The sequence below is a fragment of the Delphinapterus leucas genome, chromosome 3, assembly GCF_059928025.1.
Source record: "Delphinapterus leucas isolate spDelLeu-1000000601 "Yukka" chromosome 3, BTC_Dleu_Yukka2, whole genome shotgun sequence".
Taxonomy (NCBI): Eukaryota; Metazoa; Chordata; class Mammalia; order Artiodactyla; family Monodontidae; genus Delphinapterus; species Delphinapterus leucas.
The window spans coordinates 116,629,891-116,651,712 of record NC_143131.1 but is presented as its reverse complement, the minus strand read 5'-3'; the positions used below and the strand labels follow the sequence as shown (position 1 = coordinate 116,651,712).

At 37.9% G+C, this 21,822-nt stretch overlaps 1 protein-coding gene across 1 annotated transcript in view; it reads left to right on the top strand.

The window, feature by feature from the left end:
* The first annotated feature begins 88 nt into the window (after nt 1-88).
* The window catches only part of NME5 (NME/NM23 family member 5), a 36,390-nt gene continuing 14,656 nt past the window's right edge, over nt 89-21,822 (top strand). Inside the window, exons 1-4 of the mRNA XM_089909359.1 lie at nt 89-1,010; nt 7,526-7,731; nt 8,397-8,497; nt 20,192-20,310. Coding sequence (XP_089765485.1) covers nt 882-1,010; nt 7,526-7,731; nt 8,397-8,497; nt 20,192-20,310 — 555 coding nt within the window. The 5' untranslated portion in view covers nt 89-881. The remainder of the gene's footprint in view (nt 1,011-7,525; nt 7,732-8,396; nt 8,498-20,191; nt 20,311-21,822) is intronic.

Below are 21,822 nucleotides of genomic sequence, written 5' to 3'. Positions count from 1 at the left end.
ATTGCCTTTTAATGTTTACAGAAGCTGGGAATAGAGGGGATAGCATTATCTGGTGAAATAAGGAAGGTATTTAACATGGGTTTTCTTACATACACTGTCTGGAAGGGGCTGGGGTAGGACGAGGGAAAGTGTGTATGATTTGTCTCATCATTTATAAAGTGGAGATAATTGAAGTGTCCTTCGAATGGCTAGGAGGATGGAGTAAGATAAATTATGAGGAAAATGTTAGAAAACGTCTATTGCTTTTAAGATGTGCAAGGGGAATAAAAATGCCTGTGGCTGGTTCCCTTTCTTGAGCTAGCCAAGGGCTGCCAAGCGCTGTGCTGGAATTGGGCCTCTGCAGCCACCGTCTCTAAGCTGGGTTTCCGGTCTCCTAGCAACAACATGTGGTGACTCTCCAGGAGCCCGGGCTGAGGTGAGTGCCCAGATGAGGGTCGGATTCGGCAGGAATCTGGGGGTGCACCCCACAGAGGGTCAGGGATTCTGCTTTTCAACCGGGCCTGATGCTAAGCTTCCCCGGGGCGGGCGTGGGGGGGGGCGGGGGGCGGGGCGCGGGCCGCTGAGCAGCGCGGAGGGTTGCAGACCTAGTCTCCTCCTGGGTCCCCAGGGTCCTAGGCTTTCGCCTTGCTCCTTGGTCTCTCCACCTCCATGAAAGTGCTTAGGAAAACTCACCGCAGGACTTAGACGCAGAGTAGAAATCGTATTATTGAGACGCTGCTTGTTGAAAAAGGTGTGACAGTTTTCAGCTTTATAAATTAATAAAATTAAGCACCTGATAATGCTCTTTAGTCACAATTACATTAAATTTGGGTTGGGGGGGTGCCTATCATTACAGTTGATACCAGTCAAGAATCTCTTAAATTGTACACTGAAAAGCCAGAATGGAGCTATCAATGCCCCCACCTCAGATCTATGTAGAAAAGACTCTGGCCATTATCAAACCAGATATTGTTGACAAAGAGGAGGAGATACAAGATATTATTCTCAGATCTGGATTCACCATTGTTCAGGTAACTTCTGGGCAGGATCATCATGTTTTTTTTCTCTCTAGTGAATTAGGCTTTTCCTCCTTAGCTTTTAACTAAAATAGAATTTAAAATTCACTTAAGTAGAAGATATATTTGGAAACTCTTCTTAGGCATAGGGTTATATCCCTAAACTGTTATTTTAGATTACCTTATTTTTTTAAATTAATTTATTATTATTTATTTTTATTTTGGGCTGCATTGGGTCTTCGTTGCTGCACACGGGCTTTCTCTAGTTGCAGTGAGCAGGGGCTACTCTTCGTCACAGTGCGTGGGCTTCTCATTGCGGTGGCTCCTCTTGTTGCGGAGCACAGGCTCTGGGCACGCAGGCTTCAGTAGTTGTGGCTTGTGGGCTCTAGAGCACAGGCTCATTAGTTGTGGCGCACGGGCCTAGTTGCTCCGCGGCATGTGGGATCTTCCCCGACCAGGGCTCGAACCTGTGACCCCTGCCTTAGCAGGCAGATTCTTAACCACTGCGCCACCAGGGAAGTCCAAGATTACCTTTGATTTTACCTTTTAAAAATATTTATGTAAATGTGTTAGCCCATTTAGATCCTTAGTATTTAGCATGAAATTTAGGTTTATTCTTGTAAGTATAAAAGTTATATGTGATAATATTACAAAAGTTTTTTCACATTTCAAAAGGATATAAAATGAGAAGTAAAATTTCTTTTTCTTCCATCTCTCCTCTCCCAGCTCAAGTCCTAAACTCCAGAGAGAGGCAACCACTTAACACTTCCCTGTTCTTCCAGGATTTTTTTAATGCATTTACAAACATTTTTCCCCCATAAAGTAGGACAGTCCCCTTCCCTTGACCCCCTTTACAGAGTCCCTCAGATAGCATTCCAGATCATTACATCTGAATCTATCTCATTCTTCCTAACTTCTGTGTAATACTCTTCTGTACAGGTGAGTCACAGTCTATTTACTTGGTCTTCTCTTGACTGTTGGGTGTTTTTACGCTCAGGCTCAGCGGCCATGGCTCACGGGCCCAGCCGCTCCGCGGCATGTGGGATCTTCCCAGACTGGGGCACGAACCCATGTCCCCTGCATCGGCAGGTGGACTCTCAAACACTGCGCCACCAGGGAAACCCCTGTTGGGTGTTTTTTTGGTTGGTTTTTTTTTTTTTCCAGTTATTTACAAACTTTTAATGTTTTAAGCCTTATACTTGTTCTGCAGTTGGTAGTTTTGAAAATGAATATAGAGTGTTGTTAAACATTATCAAATTTAAAAAAGCTTAACAAATATAATGGAATTTTTTTTAAACATCTTTATTGGAGTATAATTGCTTTACAAGGGTGTGTTAGTGTCTGCTTTATAACAAAGTGAATCAGCTATACATATACATATATCCCCATATCTCCTCCCTCTTGCATCTTCCTCCCATCCTCCCTATCCCACCCCTCTAGGTGGTCACAAAGCACCGAGCTGACCTCCCTGTGCTATGCAGCTGCTTTCCACTAGCTATCTATTTTACATTTGGTAGTGTATATATGTCCATGCCACTCTCTCACTTCGACCCAACTTACCCTTTCCCCTCCCCATGTCCTCAAGTCCATTCTCTATGTCTGCGTCTTTAGAATGGAATATTTTTAATCTTCCTTTTTTCTCTACCATCCTTATTTGAAATTTCAGTTTTTTATTCTCTAATAAATATACAGTGTCATATTGCCTATTGAATCTTTTAAAAAATAGAAAAAGGAGAAAACTCGGGCTTCCCTGGTGGCACAGTGGTTAAGAATCCACCTGCCAATGCAGGGGACGTGGGTTTGAGCCCTGGTCCGGGAAGATCCCACGTGCTGCGGAGCCACTAAACCCATGTGACACAACTACTGAGCCTGCACTCTAGAGCCCGTGAGCCCCAACTACTGAGCCCACACGCCACAACTACTGAAGTCCGTGTGCCTAGAGCCTGTGCTCCGCAACAAGAGAAGCCACCGCAGTGAGAAGCCCATGCACTGCAACGAAGCGTAGCCCCCACTCGCCGCAGCTAGAGAAAGCCCATGTGCAGCAATGAAGACCCAACACAGACATAAATAAATAAATAAATAAATTTACTTAAAAAAAAAATAAAGTCTAGGTACTGTAAAGGAAAAGATTGATAAAAGTATAAATATAGGGGCTTCCCTGGTGGTGCAGTGGTTGAGAGTCAGCCTGCCGATGCAGGGGACATGGGTTCGTGCCCCGGTCTGGAAAGATCCCACATGCCACGGAGCAGCTGGGCCTGTGAGCCATGGCTGCTGAGCCTGCGCGTCCAGAACCTGTGCTCCGCAATGGGAGAGGCCACAACAGTGAGAGGCCTGCGTACCGCAAAAAAAAAAAAAAATATATATATATATATATATAAATATAAAAAACTTGCACATGGCCAAATAAACATATTAAGCAAAGTCAAAACACAAATGGCAAGACTTGGGAAGAAGATTTGTAATTCATATCACAAAGGCTAATCTCCCTAGTATATAAAAAGCTGCTAGAACAGGATAAAAATTCACTTGAAAATGGGCAGTACATGTGGATGGTCACAGAAAAAGAAAAACAAATGTTTCTGAAACATAGGAAAAGATGCTCAATCTCTAAGCAGGAAAAAAGCAAATTAAAATGACACTGAGATACCATCTGGCAAGAATATAAAAGTAAATGACATAACCCCTATGGAAGGGGATCTGGCAATTATCTATCAGTATTACAGATGCATATACCCTTAAACCCAGCAGTACTCTTCTGGGAATCTCTCCTATAACCCATGTATTAATATGAAGTGACCTGTATCTAGGTTATTTTTTGCAGCATTATTTATTTACAAGCAAAAGATTGAAAACACCCCAGCATTAGAAGATTGGTTAAATTGACCCTGGCGATCCACCAAATTGAATACTATGCAACTAATTATAAACCTCTCTGTGTCCTTTTATGGAAAAAAGCAAGATGCAGTACAATGTGTGGCTACTTTCTATGATAGAAAGAGAAAAAGTAATATACATGTTTGCCGGTATTTGCAAAATGAAACTAGGAGATAAATAACCATTAAAAATGGTTGCATATTGAGGGTGAGGAAGAACAGGCTGGGTTAGGACAGGGATGGGAATGAGATTTTTCATATAAACCTTTTTATATTGCTTTGAATTTTTTAACCCTGTAAGTATATTACTCATTAATTTGAGAAAGAAAGTATACAAATAATATAAAGTTTCCAATTTGTCTTTTAAGTCCATATTTTGAAAAGAATTAGTGAAAAACTTAATAATTAAGGAGTTAATGATAACTATAAATTAAAACAGTGTTTAAAAAAAAACCAACTTAGTGTAAATGCTAATATTTAACACTTTCCCTAGTCAGCAAGAAGTTTCAAACCAAAGAACGCCTTGGTATATTGTATGCTTCTTTTTTGTTTTAATTGTGATAAAATATACACAACATAAAATTTACCTTTTTAACCATTTTTAAGCGTACATTTCAGGGGAATTAAGTACCTTCACACTGTTGTGCAGCCATCACCACTATCCATCTCTAGAACTTTTTCGTCATCTCAAACTGAAACTCTGTACACATTAAACACTAGCTACCCGTTTAGCCCTCTCCCTACCCCTGGTAACTACTATTCTACTTTCTGTCTCTATGACTTTGCTATTCCAGGTGTCTCATGTCAGTGGAATCATTTGTCCTTTGTATTGTATGCTTTAAAAGTAGGCTCTATTATAGGTGGGAGTTCCTTGAACTTGAGGCTTTCTTGTCCCATCTAGGAAAAAACTCCTAAAATATGATGTATTCTTTCAGTAGGTGGCAGCCTTTCCTGTGTTACAAACTAATGACTCCTCTTTGTGAAAATATTTGTTGTTGTTGATTTCTATTTATTTTTTGGCCGCGGCTGCGGGATCTTAGTTCCCCTACCAGGGACTGAACCCATGCCCTTGGCAGTGAAAGCACAGACTCCTAACCACTGGACTGCCAGGGAATTCCCTCTTTGTGAAAATATTAATCTAAATTCCAAAAAAGTTTATCTGATCTAATTTTAAAGCAACTGATGGAATCACTGATTCAGTATCAACTTTAGTTTAAGATGAGCCGTTAATTTTTAAAATTACGCTGCATTAGCTAGCATACCTGCAGAATATAGCTTCCCTTGCTTGTTAAGGGGTATAATGGCAGATAAGGGCTTACAATGCAGAAAAAAAAGCACTCAAATCAATATGCATAAGAATCACAAATACTGGCATATCTTAATTTTAAATAATAGAATCAAGGATTATACTAAATCAGGCACTGTTATAACTTCTCAAATTTCTTCTATTTCTTGACTATATGAATTTTAATATGTGAATAGATGTCAGCACCTTTTTTTTTTTTTTTTTTTTTTTTTACAGTACTGTAACTGATCCTTGACTAGTGAGAACGTTATGTTTGTCCAGTAGAGCCTGTTCATAGCATTGCTGACCTACCTAGTAAGCATTTCTACAAGATTCTTGCTCTGGGCAGTTTAGATCTCTCTCTACAAACCAAGCAATTTTATCAAGTTTCTAAAACTTGAAGACACATGATAGTTTTGGAAGGGACTTTAAGAGGTAGGTCACTTGGTAAAATTCACACTGTACTTTCAGGAAAATCTAACCCATTTTATTTTATTTAGTTAGTTAAATAAATATATTTATTTATTTTTGGCTGCATTGGGCCTTCATTGCTGCACTTGGGCTACTCTTTAGTTGCGGCGAGCGGGGGCTACTCTTTGTTGCAGTACCCGGGTTTCTCATTGCAGTGGTTTCTCGTTGCGGAGCATGGGCTCTAGGCACGTGGGCTTCAGTAGTTGTGGCACACAGGCTCAGTAGTTGTGGCTCACGGACTCTAGAGCGTGGGCTCAGTAGTTGTGGCGCACGGGCTTCGTTGCTCCGCGGCACGTGGGATCTTCCCAGACCAGGGCTCAAACCCATGTCTCCTGCATCGGCAGGCCCCCTTCTTAACCACTGCGCCACCAGGGAAGCCCTCTAACCCATTTTAGAAAGATAGATATCTGCCTTAATCTTGGAGATTTTTAGCCTTCCCCTAGTAATTTATCTCCATGTCTCATCATCCTTACTCCAGCAAGTTTTCCTTGATGTCTACTTTGAATCCCTCTATTCTATTTTGAGCCCTTTCCCTCCTGATCCACCTTTAGTGGATTTGATAAACAGCAGTAATGGAGTGATTTTTTAAAAAATGTACTCAAGGGACCTCCCTGGTGGCGCAGTGGTTAAGAACCCGCCTGCCGATGCAGGGGACACGGGTTCGAGCCCTGGTCCAGGAAGACCCACATGCCACGGAGCAACTAAGCCCGTGCACCACAACTACTGAGCCCGCACTCTAGAGCCCGCGAGCCACAACTACTGAGCCCACCTGCCACAACTCCTGAAGCCCATGTGCCTAGAGCCTGTGCTCCTCAACAAGAGAAGCCACCGCAACGAGAAGCCCGTGTATGGCGACAAAGAGTAGCCCCCTCTTGCCACAACTAGAGAAAAGCCCGTGCGCAGCAACGAAGACCCAACACAGCCAGAAATAAATAAATAAATAAGATATACTCAAATAGTTGCTCTTAGGGAAAATGTGATGCTTTCTAATTGGAAGAATGACTGACTCAGCTTCTATGGTTTTTAAAATTTAATAATTCATATAGTTGCTCATTTGTGAACAAACTTAACATTTATTTGTCCCAAACATTTCATATTCTTTCAAATTAACAAACTTAATGTTAACTAATTATTCTTAAGATCATAGTGAATCAACATATTTATGGCAGAACCAGAATAAAGAATATACAACTTTCATGTTCAAGTGAAAAACTTGTTTACTGCATCATTATACTGCGTACTATTTCTAAATACCATAATGAGACCAGCTCCCTAAAATATGTAGGAAAATTTCACAATGAATAGGAAAATATCACAAATAGGGAAAGATGAATTTGGAATATTCTAAAGTCCAATTTTGTTACTTTTTTTTTTTTTTTTTTTGCGGTACGTGGGTCTCTCACTGTTGTGGCCTCTCCCGTTGCGGAGCACAGGCTCCGGATGCGCAGGCTTAGCAGCCATGGCTCATGAGCCCAGCCGCTCCGTGGCATGTGGGATCTTCCCGGACCGGGGCACGAGCCCGTGTCCCCTGCATCGGTAGGCGGACTCTCAACCACTGTGCCACCAGGGAAGCCCCTCAATTTTGTTGCTTTGTACAAAGTATGTATTAACAGAATATTGATGATTGGCATGTTTTTACTTTAAGAAGGAGATATGATGAATTTGTCATTAATATACCATATGTTGAAAGAGGCTGCCCAACAGGAATAGTTTTTCTTAAGTAGGTTAAATAATTCTTATATACAGCCTACATTTAACTTTCTTATCTTGCCCTTTGTTCATAATACAAAAATAAATCTCAAATTTGTGGTCAGATTGGTACTAATTTCAAGTTATTAATGACTTAATGAGGTATTATTGAACTGTCAATAAAGCTTTTGTTGATTTTGTTTCTCTTTTAGAGAAGAAAACTGCATCTCAGCCCTGAGCACTGTAGTAACTTTTATGTGGAACAGTATGGGAAAATGTTTTTCCCCAATTTAACAGCTTACATGAGTTCTGGACCACTTGTTGCCATGATATTAGCTAGACTTAAAGCCATCTCTTACTGGAAAGAACTCTTGGGACCAAGTAATAGCTTAGTAGCTAAGGAGACACACCCAGACAGGTAACTTTCCTGGGGGAAAAATGGAATCCAACTATGAAAATGAAAAAAAAAATCTGATTTCACTGTAATAGGAATTTCCTTTAATTTGAAAGTTTTCCTAAATAACCTGATTTTTTTTGGTGGTGGTGGAGGGCTGGGTGGGGGAGGTCCATTTTGTGTTTTAACTACTTAAATGTGTATTTTAATATCAAATACCACAAAAGGTCTCAGAGAATTTTGATTTATGATTGACTAGCCTTATTTTTCTCTCATCCTTGAATTAAACTGCCACTGGTGTAGGATTTTTCATGGGAAAATTGGTATGGTATTTTATAGAATATTGGTAATGCAGGACCAGAAACTCAGATTTTCAGCATTATCATTAATGTCTGGAAACCAGAGGGCACTGAGTTCTTGCACTTTGAAAATGCATTGCTTTTTCAGTTGTCACAAAACAACACCCCTTTTTCACCCAGGTAACTCTTATTTTTCCAGTGTATCCCTCCCACAGATTTAAATATACTTGACCCTCATGTAGATAGATTTATGCTTAAATTCAAAATAGATTAAGACCTCCATATGTGAGAAGTGGCGATGCTTCTGTAAAATTCCTAAATAGAATGCATATGTAAAAAGTAAAGAAAGTATGTCAGATTGGATGGTCATCATCTCTAACTTGCTTTTAGTCTAAGGGCAATTTATGGCACAGATGAGCTAAGGAATGCACTTCATGGAAGTAATGATTTTGCTGCAGCAGAAAGAGAAATGCGATTCATGTTTCCTGCAGGTGAGTTACAGTTGAGTAATTAGTTGCATCTGCTTGTTTGCTTTCTCTTTTATTTTGGAGATGAAGCTGGGAAGGAAGATAACAGGGTTTTTCTCCAGTATATTCTGTCATATTTTCAAGTTGTAGTTACTTAACTTGAAGCCAAGAGTAGAAAACATTTTTCTCAGAACTAAATTGTGACCTCTAGGGAATATTTTGAGAAGAGTTTACTTTTTTTTCTTTCTTTTCTCTTGGGTTTTTCTTCTTCTGTGTTGTAATTCCTTTTAGTTATCCCTAAATGCATCAGTCAAATTTGTTACACTTGAAAAAAGAATCTTCTTTGGAAATTATGACTGATTTGCCATTTTCTCTAACAGTTTACTGTTTGTTAAGAAACTCATGGCTTTATGAAATTGATAGTTCTCAGGCCCTCTTTTTGTTTCCAACCTGTTATGAAAGTTATAAACCTTTTATAAGTGGGTATAATAAGGAGCAGCACTAAGTTTTTAGTTTATTTTCAGTAATATTTTTAGAGCAGAAAGGAATTTTGGTGATTTTCTTTATAAAGAAAAGTCAAAGCACTGGGCAATTTTGAATTTTTTTTGGCTTTTTTTTTTTTCTCTAAGTAATTTAGACCTGTTCCTCAGTATTTTCTGCTGAAGATTTATTCAAAGAAAATTGAAAATTGTCTTGGAGATTTAAAAGTTCAGATTTTTGAACAAAATTTGTTCTAAAGATATCTGTACACAAAAAGGATTTGCCTACTACATACTTTATTTCTGTGACAGAAATTTCTGTCGTATCCATCCCATTAAGATATTTTTTTCGTTGGAACTGTTTATTGTGGAATATTTACACAAAAGTAGATAGCATGGTATAATAAACCCCTAATGAACCCATCACCCAGCTTCAACAATTTTGGTCAGTCTTTTTTTTTTCTAATTGAAGTATAGTTGGTTTAGTTCAGTATTATTTCATCTATAACCCCTGCTCCTACTTTTCCTGCTTCCATATTATTTTGGAGCACATCTTAAACATGAGATGTCTTTTTAATGTGGTAGATCTTTAGATTTAGTCCTACTAGTGAATTAGACTTTTCCTCTTTAGCTTTTAACTAAAATAGAGTTAAAAGCTCATTTATCTTAAGTAGAAGATATTTTTGGAAGCACTTCTTACTCATAGGGTTATATCCCTAAACTGTTATTTTAGATTGATTTTACCCATTAATTAATCCTCTAGATACAGTTAGACATTTGAGAAGCAGCAGTTGTAGGATAAAGATAAATGATTTATTACCTACTACCTTGCAGATCTCTTGCTATGAGAATGTGAAGTTCTTGAGAGAAAGTTCTCAGAGTTTATGATATGAGCTCCCTCTTGCTTAGCAGTCAGTCAGGAACTATGTGCAAAACCCTATATGATGAGGAGTCACTAAAGCAAGTTACAAAGATATTCTAAAATATATTCCTAATCCTTGAAAAAGCTAGTGCTCTTCCCTTCCCTTTTAATAGGGATGGCTGATTCACAGCTTTGCTATATTCCATTCATTCAACAAATTTATTGAGTTAACTACTGTGTGCCAGAAATACAAAGATGAATAAGATGTCTCTGCTCTTTTCAAGAAGACTGTATTTTAAAAGTCTATAAAAATAAATATACAATGCAGTATATAAATTATGCCATGAAAAAGCTTTTAAAAGTACATTGAAAGTTTATCTATGTAAGAAACATGAAAACACTTTTTAGTTTCTCATTAATTCATCCAGCCCTATTGTCGAAAATCAGTTGGCCATAAATGTAAGAATCTACTTCTAGTTTCTCAGTTCTGCTTCATTGATCTTTATTGTCTATCCTTATGTCAGTACCATACAGTCTTAATTATTGTGGTTTCATAATAGGTTTTGAAATCAGGTTAGTGGAAGTCCTCCAACTTCCAAATAATAAGTGGTCAGAGACAAATAATAAATGGTCAGCAAAAACAGAGAAACAATCCAAAAATGAAGTTAAGGAAACAGTTTTATTCACAATAGCATCAAAAATAAGATATTTAATAATAAATTTAACAAAAGAAGTGAAATTCTTGTGCACTGAAAAGCACAAAATGTTGCTGAGAGAAATTCAAGAATATCTAAATAAATAGACATCCCTTGTTCCTGGAAGAGTCAATATTGTCAAGATGGCAGTTCTCTCCAAATTGATTGATAAATTTAATACAGTCCCTATAAAAGTCTATGAATGCTTTTATGTAGAAATTGACAAGCTGATTCTAAAATTTATATGGAATTGCAAAGGATCTAGAAGAGCTAAAACAATTCTGAAAACAAAGAACAAAGTTGGAGGACCTCCACTAACCTGATTTCAAAACCTATTATGAAACCACAATAATTAAGGCAGTATGGTCCTGACATAAGGGTAGACATAAAGATCAATGAAGCAGAAATGAGAATCTAGAATTAGATTCTTACATTTATGTACAATTGATGTTCGACAAAAGTATGTAGAAAATTTGATGAGGAGAGGGTGGGCTCTTCAACGAATGGTGCAGAGACAACTGAATATCCACATGCAAAAACAAACAAAACAACTTAGACCCTTGGTTCACACCACACACAAAATTTAACTCAACATGGATCATCAACCTAAACATAAGAGCTAAAAACGTCTAGAAGAAAATATAAAAAATCTTCATTACCTTGAGTTGGACAAAGCTCTTAAATATGACATCAAAAGTATGATCTATAAAGGAAAATATTGATAAATTGGACTACATCAAAATTCAAAGCTTTTCTTCTTTAAAAGCCATCATTAAGAGTATGAAAAGGGGACTTCCCTAGTGGCACAGTGGTTAAGAATCCACCTGACAATGCAGGGGACACGGGTTCTATCCCTGGTCCAGGAAGATCCCACGTGCCATGGAGCAACTAACCCCGTGCACCACAACTACTGAGCCTGCACGCTATAGCCCGCGAGCCACAAATACTGAGCCCATGTGAAGCCCACATGCCTAGAGCCTGTGCTCTGCAACAACAGAAGCCACTGCAATGAGAAGCATGCGCACCGCAGTGAAGAGTAGCCCCCACTCGCCACAACTAAAGAAAACCCACACGTGGCAACGAAGACCCAATGCAGCCAAAAATAAATAAATAAATATATATTTTTTTAAAGTATGAAAAGATAACGACAGACTGGGAGAAGATATTTGCAAATGATATATCAGGTAAAGCACTTGTATCCAGAATATATAAAGAACTTTTACAATTCAATACTAAGACAAACAACTGAATTAAAAACTGGGCAAAAGAATTGAATAGGCATTTCACAAAAGAAGATGAATGGCTAATAAGCACATGAAAAAGTGCTCAACATAATTAATCATTGGGGAAATGCAAATTGAAACAATGAGATACCACCTGCATACCCACTAGAATGGCTATAATCAATGGCAAGGGTATAGAGATACTGGCATTCTCCATACATTATTGTAAAATGGTACAGCCACTTTGGGAAACAGTTTGGTGATTTCTTAAAATGTTAACACATCCACGTAACATGTAACTCCACTACCAGTTCTACTCCTGGCAGCATGTACCCACACAAGAGAAATGAAAACATAACTCTACTTAAACACATGTGAATATTCATGGTAGCATTATTTAATACAGCACCAAACTGGAAACAATCCAACTGTTCACCAATGGATAAACAGCATTTAGTATAGCCATACAGCCATACAATGGAATACTACTCAACAATTAAAAGGAACAGACTCCTGATACATGCTACAACATGGGTGAACCTCAAAACATTATGCAAAGTAGAAGAATCCAGGCACAAAAGACCATATATTATATGATCCATTTATCGGAAATGTCCAGTAAAGATGTTTTTAGAAACAGAAAGAAGCTTTCTGGTTGCCAAGGGCTGGGGGTGGGAGTGGTAGTGGTGAATTGCAAATGAATACAAGGAAACATTTTTGCGATGATGGAAGTTTTCTAAAACTGGACTGTGGTGAGGATCACACAATTATAAGTTTATTAAATAAGCTGTATACTTAAGTGGAAGAATTTCATGATAAGGGAATTATACCTCAATAAAACTTAAAAAAATAAAATTATAAAAAATAGATGAGGTTTCTGCTCTCATGGAGTTTATAGTTTAGTGTTCAAAAGATAGCCACTAAACAATAATTACCTATATAATTGCATAGTTATTATCTAACAGTTGCATAGTTATTGTGTGGTAAGTACTATACGGCAATTAGAGGGTATCATGAGAGACTGGTAACAAGACAGGCCCGACTGAGGAGTGACATTTTAGTTGAGATCCAAAGGATAAATAGTGGTTAACCAGAGAAAGGGAAGAACATTCTAGCAGAAGAACAGCAAGTGCTCAAGTGATGAGCAGGAAAGAATATGGTACATGGCACATATATAAACTGAAAGATCTGGAGGAAGAGACACTAAGATGAGGTTGAAGAGGTAAATAGAGGACACATAGTGTAGTCAGTGGGCCAATGTATGGAATTCTGTCTTGAATATAAGTGCAGTAAGGAATCAATGAAGCAAGAAGCAAGAAGAACTACAGTCCTGCAGCCTGTGGAACAAAAACCACATTCACAGAAAGAAAAGATGAAAAGGCAGATGGCTATGTACCAGATAAAGAAACAAGATAACACCCCAGAAAAGCAACTAAATGAAGTGGAGTTAGGCAACGTTCCAGAAAAAGAATTCAGAATAATAATAGTGAAGATGATCCAGGACCTGGGAAAAAGAATGGAGGCAAAGATCAAGAAGACACAAGAAATGTTTAACAAAGACCTAGAAGAATTAAAGTACAAACAAACACAGATGAACAATAAAATAACTGAAATGAAAACTACAGTAGAAGGAATCAATAGCAGAATAACTGAGGCAGAAGAACGGATAAGTGACCTGGAAGACAGAATGGTGGAATTCACTGCTGCGCAACAGAAGAAAAAGAATGAAAAGAAATGAAGACAGCCTAAGAGACTTCTGGGACAACGTTAAACACAACATTTGCATTATAGGGGTCCCAGAAGGAGAAGAGAGAGAGAAAGGACCCGAGAAAATATTTGAAGAGATTATAGTCGAAAACTTCCCTAACGCGGGAAAGGAAATAGCCACCCAAGTCCAGGAACTGCAGAGAGTCCGATACAGGATAAACCCAAGGAGAAATACACAGAGACACGTAGTAATCAAATTGGCAAAAATTAAAGACAATGAAAAATTATTGAAAGCAGCAAGGGAAAAACGACAAATAACATACAAGGGAACTCCCATAAGGTTAAGGTGATTTCTCAGCAGAAACCCTACAAGCCAGAATGGAGAGACATGATATACTTAAAGTGATGAAAGGGAAGAACCTACAGCCAAGATTACTCTACCTGGCAAGGGTCTCATTCATATTCTATGGAGAAATCAAAAGCTTTACGACAAGCAAAAGCTAAGAGGATTCAGCATCACCAAACCAGCTCTACAACAAATGCTAAAGGAACTTCTCTAAGTGGGAAACCCAAGAGAAGAAAAGGACCTACACAAACAAACCCAAAACAATTAAGAAAATGGTCATAGGAACATACATATCGATAATTACCTTAAACGTGAATGGATTAAATGCTCCAACCAAAAGACAAAGGCTTGCTGAATGGATACAAGAACAAGACCCATATATATGCTGTCTACAAGAGACCCACTTCAGACCTAGGGACACATACACACTGAAAGTGAGGGGATGGAAAAAGATATTCCATGCAAATGGAAATCAAAAGAAAGCTGGAGTAGCAATACTCATATCAGATAAAATAGACTTTAAAATAAAGAATGTTACAAGAGACAAGGAAGGACACTAATGATCAAGGGATCAATCCAAGAAGAAGATATAACAATTATAAATGTATATGCACCCAACATAGGAGCACCTCAATACATAAGGCAACTGCTAACAGCTATATAACAGGAAATCAACAGTAACACAATAATAGTGGGGGACTTTAACACCTCACTTACACCAATGGACAGATCATCCAAACAGAAAATTAATAAGGAAACACAAGCTTTAAATGACACAATAGACCAGATAGATTTAATATTTATAGAACATTCCATCCAAAACCAGCAGATTACACTTTCTTCTCAAGTGCACACGGAACATTCTCCAGGAGGGATCACATCTTGGGTCACAAATCAAGCCTCAGCAAATTAAGAAAAGTGAAATCATGTCAAGCATCTTTTCTGACCACAACGCTATCATATTAGAAATCATTTACAGGGAAAAAATGTAAAAAACACAAACACATGGAGGCTAAATGATACGTTACTAAACAACCAAGAGATCACTGAAGAAATCAAAGAGGAAATCAAAAAATACCTAGAGACAAATGAGAATGAAAACACAATGATCCAAAACCTATGGGATGCAGCAAAAGCAGTTCTAAGAGGGAATTTTATAGCTGTACAAGCCTACCTCAAGAAACAAGAAACATCTCAAATAAACAATCTAACCTTATACCTAAAGGAACTAGAGAAAGAAGAACAAACAAAACCCAAAGTTAGCAGAAGCAGAGAAATCATAAAGATCAGAGCAGGGCTTCCCTGGTGGTGCAGTGGTTGAGAGTCCACCTGTCGATGCAGGGGACACGGGTTCGTGAGCCAGTCCAGGAAGATCCCACATGCCACGGACTGGCTGGGCCCGTGAGCCATGGCAGCTGAGCCTGCGCGTCTGGAGCCTGTTCTCCACAGCAGGAGAGGCCACAACAGTGAGAGGCTGGCAAAAAAAAAAAAAGATCAGAGCAGAAGTAAATGAAATAGAAACAAAGAAAACAATAGCAAAGATCAATAAAACTAAAAGCTGGTTCTTGAGAAGATAAACAAAATTGACAAGCCATTAGCCAGACTCATGAAGAAAAAGAGGGCGAGGACTCAAATCAATAAAATTAGAAATGAAAAAGGAGGTTACAACAGACACCACAGAAATACAAAGCATCCTAAGAGACTACTACAAGCAACTCTATGGCAATAAAATGGACAACCTGGAAGAAATGGACAAATTCTTAGAAAGGTATAACCTTCCAAGACTGAACCAGGAAGAAATAGAAAATATGAACAGACCAATCACAAGTAATGAAATAGAAACTGTGGTTAAAAATCTTCCAACAGGGCTTCCCTGGTGGCACAGTGGTTGAGAGTCCGCCTGCCGATGCAGGGAACACAGGTTCATGCCCCGGTCTGGGAAGATCCCACGTGCCATGGAGCAGCTGGGCCTGTGAGCCATGGCCTCTGAGCCTGCTCGTCCGGAGCCTGTGCTCCGCAACGGGAGGGCCACAATAGTGAGAGGCTTGCATACCGCAAAAAAAAAAAAAGAAAAGTCTTCCAACAAACAGAAGTCCAGAACCAAATGGCTTCACAGGTGAATTCTATCAAACATTTAGAGAAGAGCTAACACCCATCCTTCTCAAACTCTTCCAAAAAATTACAGAGGAAGGAACACTCCCAAACTCATTCTATGAGGCCACCATCACCCTGATACCAAGACTAGACAAAGATAGTGCAAAAAAAATTACAGACCAATATTACTCATGAATATAGTTGCAAAAATCCTCAACAAAATACTAGCAAACAGAATCCAACAACTCATTAAAAGAATCATACACCATGTTCAAGTGGGATTTTTCCCAGGGATAAAAGGATTTTTCAATATATGCAAATCAGTCATTGTGATACACCATATTAACAAATGGAAGAAGAAATACCATATAATCATCTCAATAGATGCAGAAAAAGCTTTTGACAAAATTCAACACCGATTTATGATAAAAACTCTCCAGAAAGTGGGCATAGAGGGAACCCACCTCAACATAATAAAGGCCATATACAACAAACCCACAGCAAACATCATTCTCAATGCTGAAAAACTGAAAGCATTTCCTCTAAGATCAGGAACAAGACAAGGATGTCCAATCTCACACTCTTATTCAACATAGTTTTGGAAGTCCTAACCACGGCAATCAGAGAAGAAAAAGACATAAATACAAATTGGAAAAGAAGAAGTAAAACAGATGACATGATACTATACAAATAGAATCCTAGAGATGCCACCAGAAAACTACTAGAGCTGATCAATGAATTTGGTAAAGTTGTAGGATACAAAATTAATGCACAGGAATCTCTTCCATTCCTATACACTAATGTTAAAAAAATCTGAAAGAGAAATTAAGGAAGTACTGCTATTCACCATTGCAACAAAAAGAATAAAATACCTAGAAAGAAACCTACCTAGGGAGACAAAAGACCTGTATGCAGAAAACTATAAGACACTGATGAAAGAAATTAAAGATGATACAAGCAGATGGAGAGATATACCATGTTCTTGGATTGGAAGAATCAATATTGTGAAAATGACTGTACTACCCAAAGCAATCTGCAGATTCAATGCAATCCCTATCAAATTACCAATGGCATTTTTCACAGAACTAGAACAAAAAATCTTAAAATTTATATGGAGACAGGAAAGACCCCGAATAGCCAAAGCGGTCTTGAGGGAAAAAAACGGAGCTGGAGGAATCAGACTCCCTGACTTCAGACTATACTACAAAGCTACAGTAATCAAGAAAATATGGTACTGGCACAAAAACAGAAATATAGATCAATGGAACAGGATAGAAAGCCCAGAGATAAACCCACGCACCTATGGTCAACTAATCTATGACAAAGGAGCCAAGGATATACAATGGAGAACAGACAGTCTCTTCAATAAGTGGTGCTGCGAAAACTGGACAGCTACATGTAAAAGAATGAAATTAGAACACTCCCTAACACCATACACAAAAGTAAACTCAAAATGGATTCGAGGCCTAAATGTAAGACTGGACACTATAAAACTCTTAGAAGAAAACATAGGAAGAACACTCTTTGACATAAATCACAGCAAGACCTTTTTTGATCCACCTCCTAGAGTAATGGAAATAAAAACAAAAATAAACAAATGGGACCTAATGAAACTTCAAACCTTTTGCACAGCAAAGTAAACTACAAACAAGATGAAAAGACAACCCTCAGAATGGCAGAAAATATTTGCAAATGAATCAGTGGACAAAGGATTAATCTCCAAAATATATAAACAGCTCATGCAGCTCAATATTAAAAAAACAACAACCCAATCCAAAAATGGGCAGAAGACCTAAATATACATTTCTCTAAAGAAGACATACAGATGGTCAAGAAGCACATGAAAAGCTGCTCAGCATTACTAGTTATTAGCGAAATGCAAATCAAAACTACAATGAGGTAACACCTCACACCAGTTAGAATGGGCATCATAAGAAAATCTACAAACAACAAATGCTGGAGAGGGTGTGGAGAAAAGGGAACCCTCTTGCACTCTTGGTGGGAATGTAAATTGATATGGCCACTATGGAGAACATTATGGAGGTTCCTTAAAAACCTGAAAATAGAATTACCATATGATCCAGCAATTCCACTACTGTGCATATACCCAGAGAAAACCGTAATTCAAAAAGACACATGCACCCCAATGTTCACTGCAGCACTATTTACAATAGCCAGGTCATGGAAGCAACCTAAATGCCCATTGACAGATGAATGGATAAAGAAGATGTGGTACATATATACAATGGAATGTTAGCCATAAAAAGGAACGAAATTGAGTCATTTGTTGAGACGTGGATGCATCTAGAGACTGTCACACAGAGTGAAGTAAGTCAGGAAGAGAAAAACAAATATCGTATATTAACGCATATATGTGGGACCTAGAAAAATGGTACAGATGAACTGGTTTGCAGGGCAGAAATTGAGACACAGATGTAGAGAACAAATGTATGGACACCAAGGGGGGAAAGTGGCGGGGGGTGTGGTGGTGTGATGAATTGGGCGATTGGGATTGACATGTATACGCTACTATGTATAAAATGGATACCTAATAAGAACCTGATGTATAAAAAAAAACCCAGGGGCTTCCCTGGTGGCGCAGTGGTTGAGAGTCCGCCTGCCGATGCAGGGGACGTGGGTTCGTGCCCCGGTCTGGGAGGATCCCACATGCCGCGGAGCGGCTGGGCCCATGAGCCATGGCCGCTGAGCCTGCGGGTCTGGAGCCTGTGCTCCGCAACGGGAGAGGCCACAACAGTGAGAGGCCCACGTACTGCAAAAAAAAAAGAAAAAAAACAGAAAAAGAAGGAATCAGTGAAGCATTTTAAGGATGAAAGCGACATAATTAGATTTTCATTTTTATTTTTAATTTATTTTTTTTCAGATTTTCATTTTTAAAATAATATAAAAGGACCTGGGGCCAGTGAACATGATAAACATTGTCTTAACATGGTCTTACAGAGTAGAAGAGACAGATGACAAATATTTATATCATCAAAATAAAACAAAATTATTACAGTAATCAGTGTAATAAAGGGTACTATCATGAGACTAATAGGAAAGGAGCCTGTTACCCAATACCTGTGAGACTTTTCCCAGTTCTTCATGGCATCCTGGCAAATGACTCCCATTGTTAGTCTTTGTCTCATTGAGACTGAGCCTATACACATATACATACAGTCATACAGAAATTATCCTCCCACCTTCCTTTGCCTTCAGTCAATGAGGATTTAGATCTGAACACATGAGACTAGTCGCTTTGCTTTCTTATCTTTATCAAAAGTAGCACATTGGGATTTCCTTCGTGGCGCAGTGGTTAAGAATCTGCCTGCCAATGCAGGGGACATGGGTTCAAGCCCTGGTCTGGGAAGATCCCACATGCCACGGAGCAACTAAGCCCGTGAGCCACAACTACTGAGCCTGCGAGCCACAACTACTGAAGCCTGCGCACCTAGAGCCCATGCTCTGCAACAAGAGAGGCCACCACAGTGAGAAGCCCGTTCACCACAACGAAGAGTAGTTCCACTTGCCACAACTGGAAAAGGCCTGCACGCAGCAACGAAAACCTAGCTCAGCAAAAAATAAATTAAAAAATTTATTTAAAAAAAAAAAGCACATTGATGGAGATCAACCTCAAAAGACCTATGAAGAGTTACACATTTCTTTCTGGTAGAAATATATTTTTTGTTGTACTGCAAGTCTGGTTCACCTACATAGTGTTCAAAAAAGCTGAAAACACTAAAATTTCCCTAAATCTTACATTATTTATTTTAAAACCTGAAAAATAAGAGCAGGGATATTCAGACTATTATAGAAATAGGTTTTATGTGTATATTCAGTAGTTTGTAAGAGAGCAAGAAGCATGTATTATTCACTGTTGTATCTGTAACACTTTGCAAAATGCCTACCATTTTGTTGACAGGAGTTAATTTTTGTGATGAATTAATCTCCTAGATTATACACATTCTTCATATTTTTCTTTTTCATAACATTGTCCATTATGTATTTACTGTAAACAACATGGAAATGTAAATGCAGAAAAGGAGATTGTTGAAAATATCATCAGAATCTTATGTATGAGCACTGTCAGCATTTTGATGGGTTTTTTTGCCAGTCTTATGAGTCTTATTATTTTCTGTATGTGTGCGCTTGTGTGTTTTTGAACAAAATATTAGGTATATAGTTCTGTTTCCTTTTTAAAAAAAAATAACTCTTAAGTATTTCTCATGCCGTTAAAATTTATTTGAAGGTGTCCTTTTTAATGATTGTGTAATATTTCATCATTTATATTAGCTTTAATCATTTGTATTTGCAGTGATTGTTGAGCCCATTCCAGTTGGACAAGCTGCTAAGGACTATTTAAATGTGCATGTAACGCCAACTCTGCTTAAAGGACTTGCAGAGCTTTGTAAGCAAAAACCAGCAGATCCTTTTGTAAGAAATCTTTTTATTCATACTAAACAATATTGTCTATAGTTTTCATAGTTAAAATATTATATTCTTTGAAACATATTGAGAGTCATTTAAAAAAACTTTTTAGATACTTCATTTTGTATAACTTTTGATTATAGTTGACCCTTGAGAGTCGGGGTTAGGGGCACTGACCCTTTGTGCAGTCAAAAATCTGACATAAAACTTATAGTAGACCCTCGTATCCTCATTTCCTCTGTATCTGTGATTCTGCATCCTGAGTTCAGCCAGATTTTTACTACTGGAAAAAATCTGCGTGTAAGTGGACCCCCCGCAGTTCAAACCTATGTTGCTCAAGGGTCAGTTGTACTTATTTTATTGCTGTGTTTTAACTCTTAAAAAAAAATTCTTCCTAAGTACATTTTCAGTCATTGCATCCTTTCATTGCTGAGCATTGTTTTTGTATATAATTTATATAATCAAATGATAAAATTATTTACTTGAATTGTGTTCAATATTTTTGTTTCTCATGCTATCTAAATTTTTTTAACAGAAAACATTTATTCACATACCTAGAGGCCTCAACATTGCTCATTCAGGGGGAAGAACGGTTGAGTATGAGGACCTAGGATGATTGTCCAGGGCCAAGTGTCAGCCGGGGTCCTTCTTTATAGATACTCCCACCCATCTGAGATAATCAAGGAAGGTTATTTTAATACCAGCCGCACCAAAATAATATCTCTAGCCTTTGTTAGCATTCTCAAAGGGAATCCCCTTTGGAAGACAAAAGATTTAATCTTTCCCACTAACATTACCACTTTTACCAAAAAGAAAAAGATTGACAGGTTATTTCTTTAATATGTCTTTTTTCATTGTGAAAATAGTATATTTTCATTTAGTAAGAAACCTGAAACTACTGAAAAATGTAAAGAAGAGAAGAAAAAGATACTTCTGGTTCCATTTCCTAAACATGGTCTCCCAAGTCATCTTGCTTAGATTCAGCTCTGACTCCAGACACCTAACTTCTCTCTGAGTCTCTTTATTCTCATCAATAAGATGTAGGTATATTGGCAACTGTCTACCTAGTAGGGATATTGTTAGGATTAAATGTATTAGTGCATGTAAAATTCTTAAAGTGCTTGGTGCGTAAGTGCTCAAACATTAGCTGCTGCTATTACTGGTTTTGTTTTGGTTTGGTTTGGTTTGGTTTTTAAAGCCTATATCTCCAATGAAACTAATCCTGTTTAGTTTCAAAAAAACTAGTCCTGTTTTTTTTTTCTTTGCCCAGATTTTATTTTTTTATATCACTACATATAAACACATATCCCATAAATATTGCTATATTTAAGTATATATTTTGTAGAGATTATTTTAATAGTTACATGATGTTTCTTCTGTTACCTTTACCATTCTTTTGCTGTTTGAGTTGTTTGCTATTATAAATACTGTAACAATAAACATCTCTGAGTATAACACTTTTCACACATTGAGATTATTTCATTTGGAAAGAGATCAAAAAGTCAAATTTAATTCAAA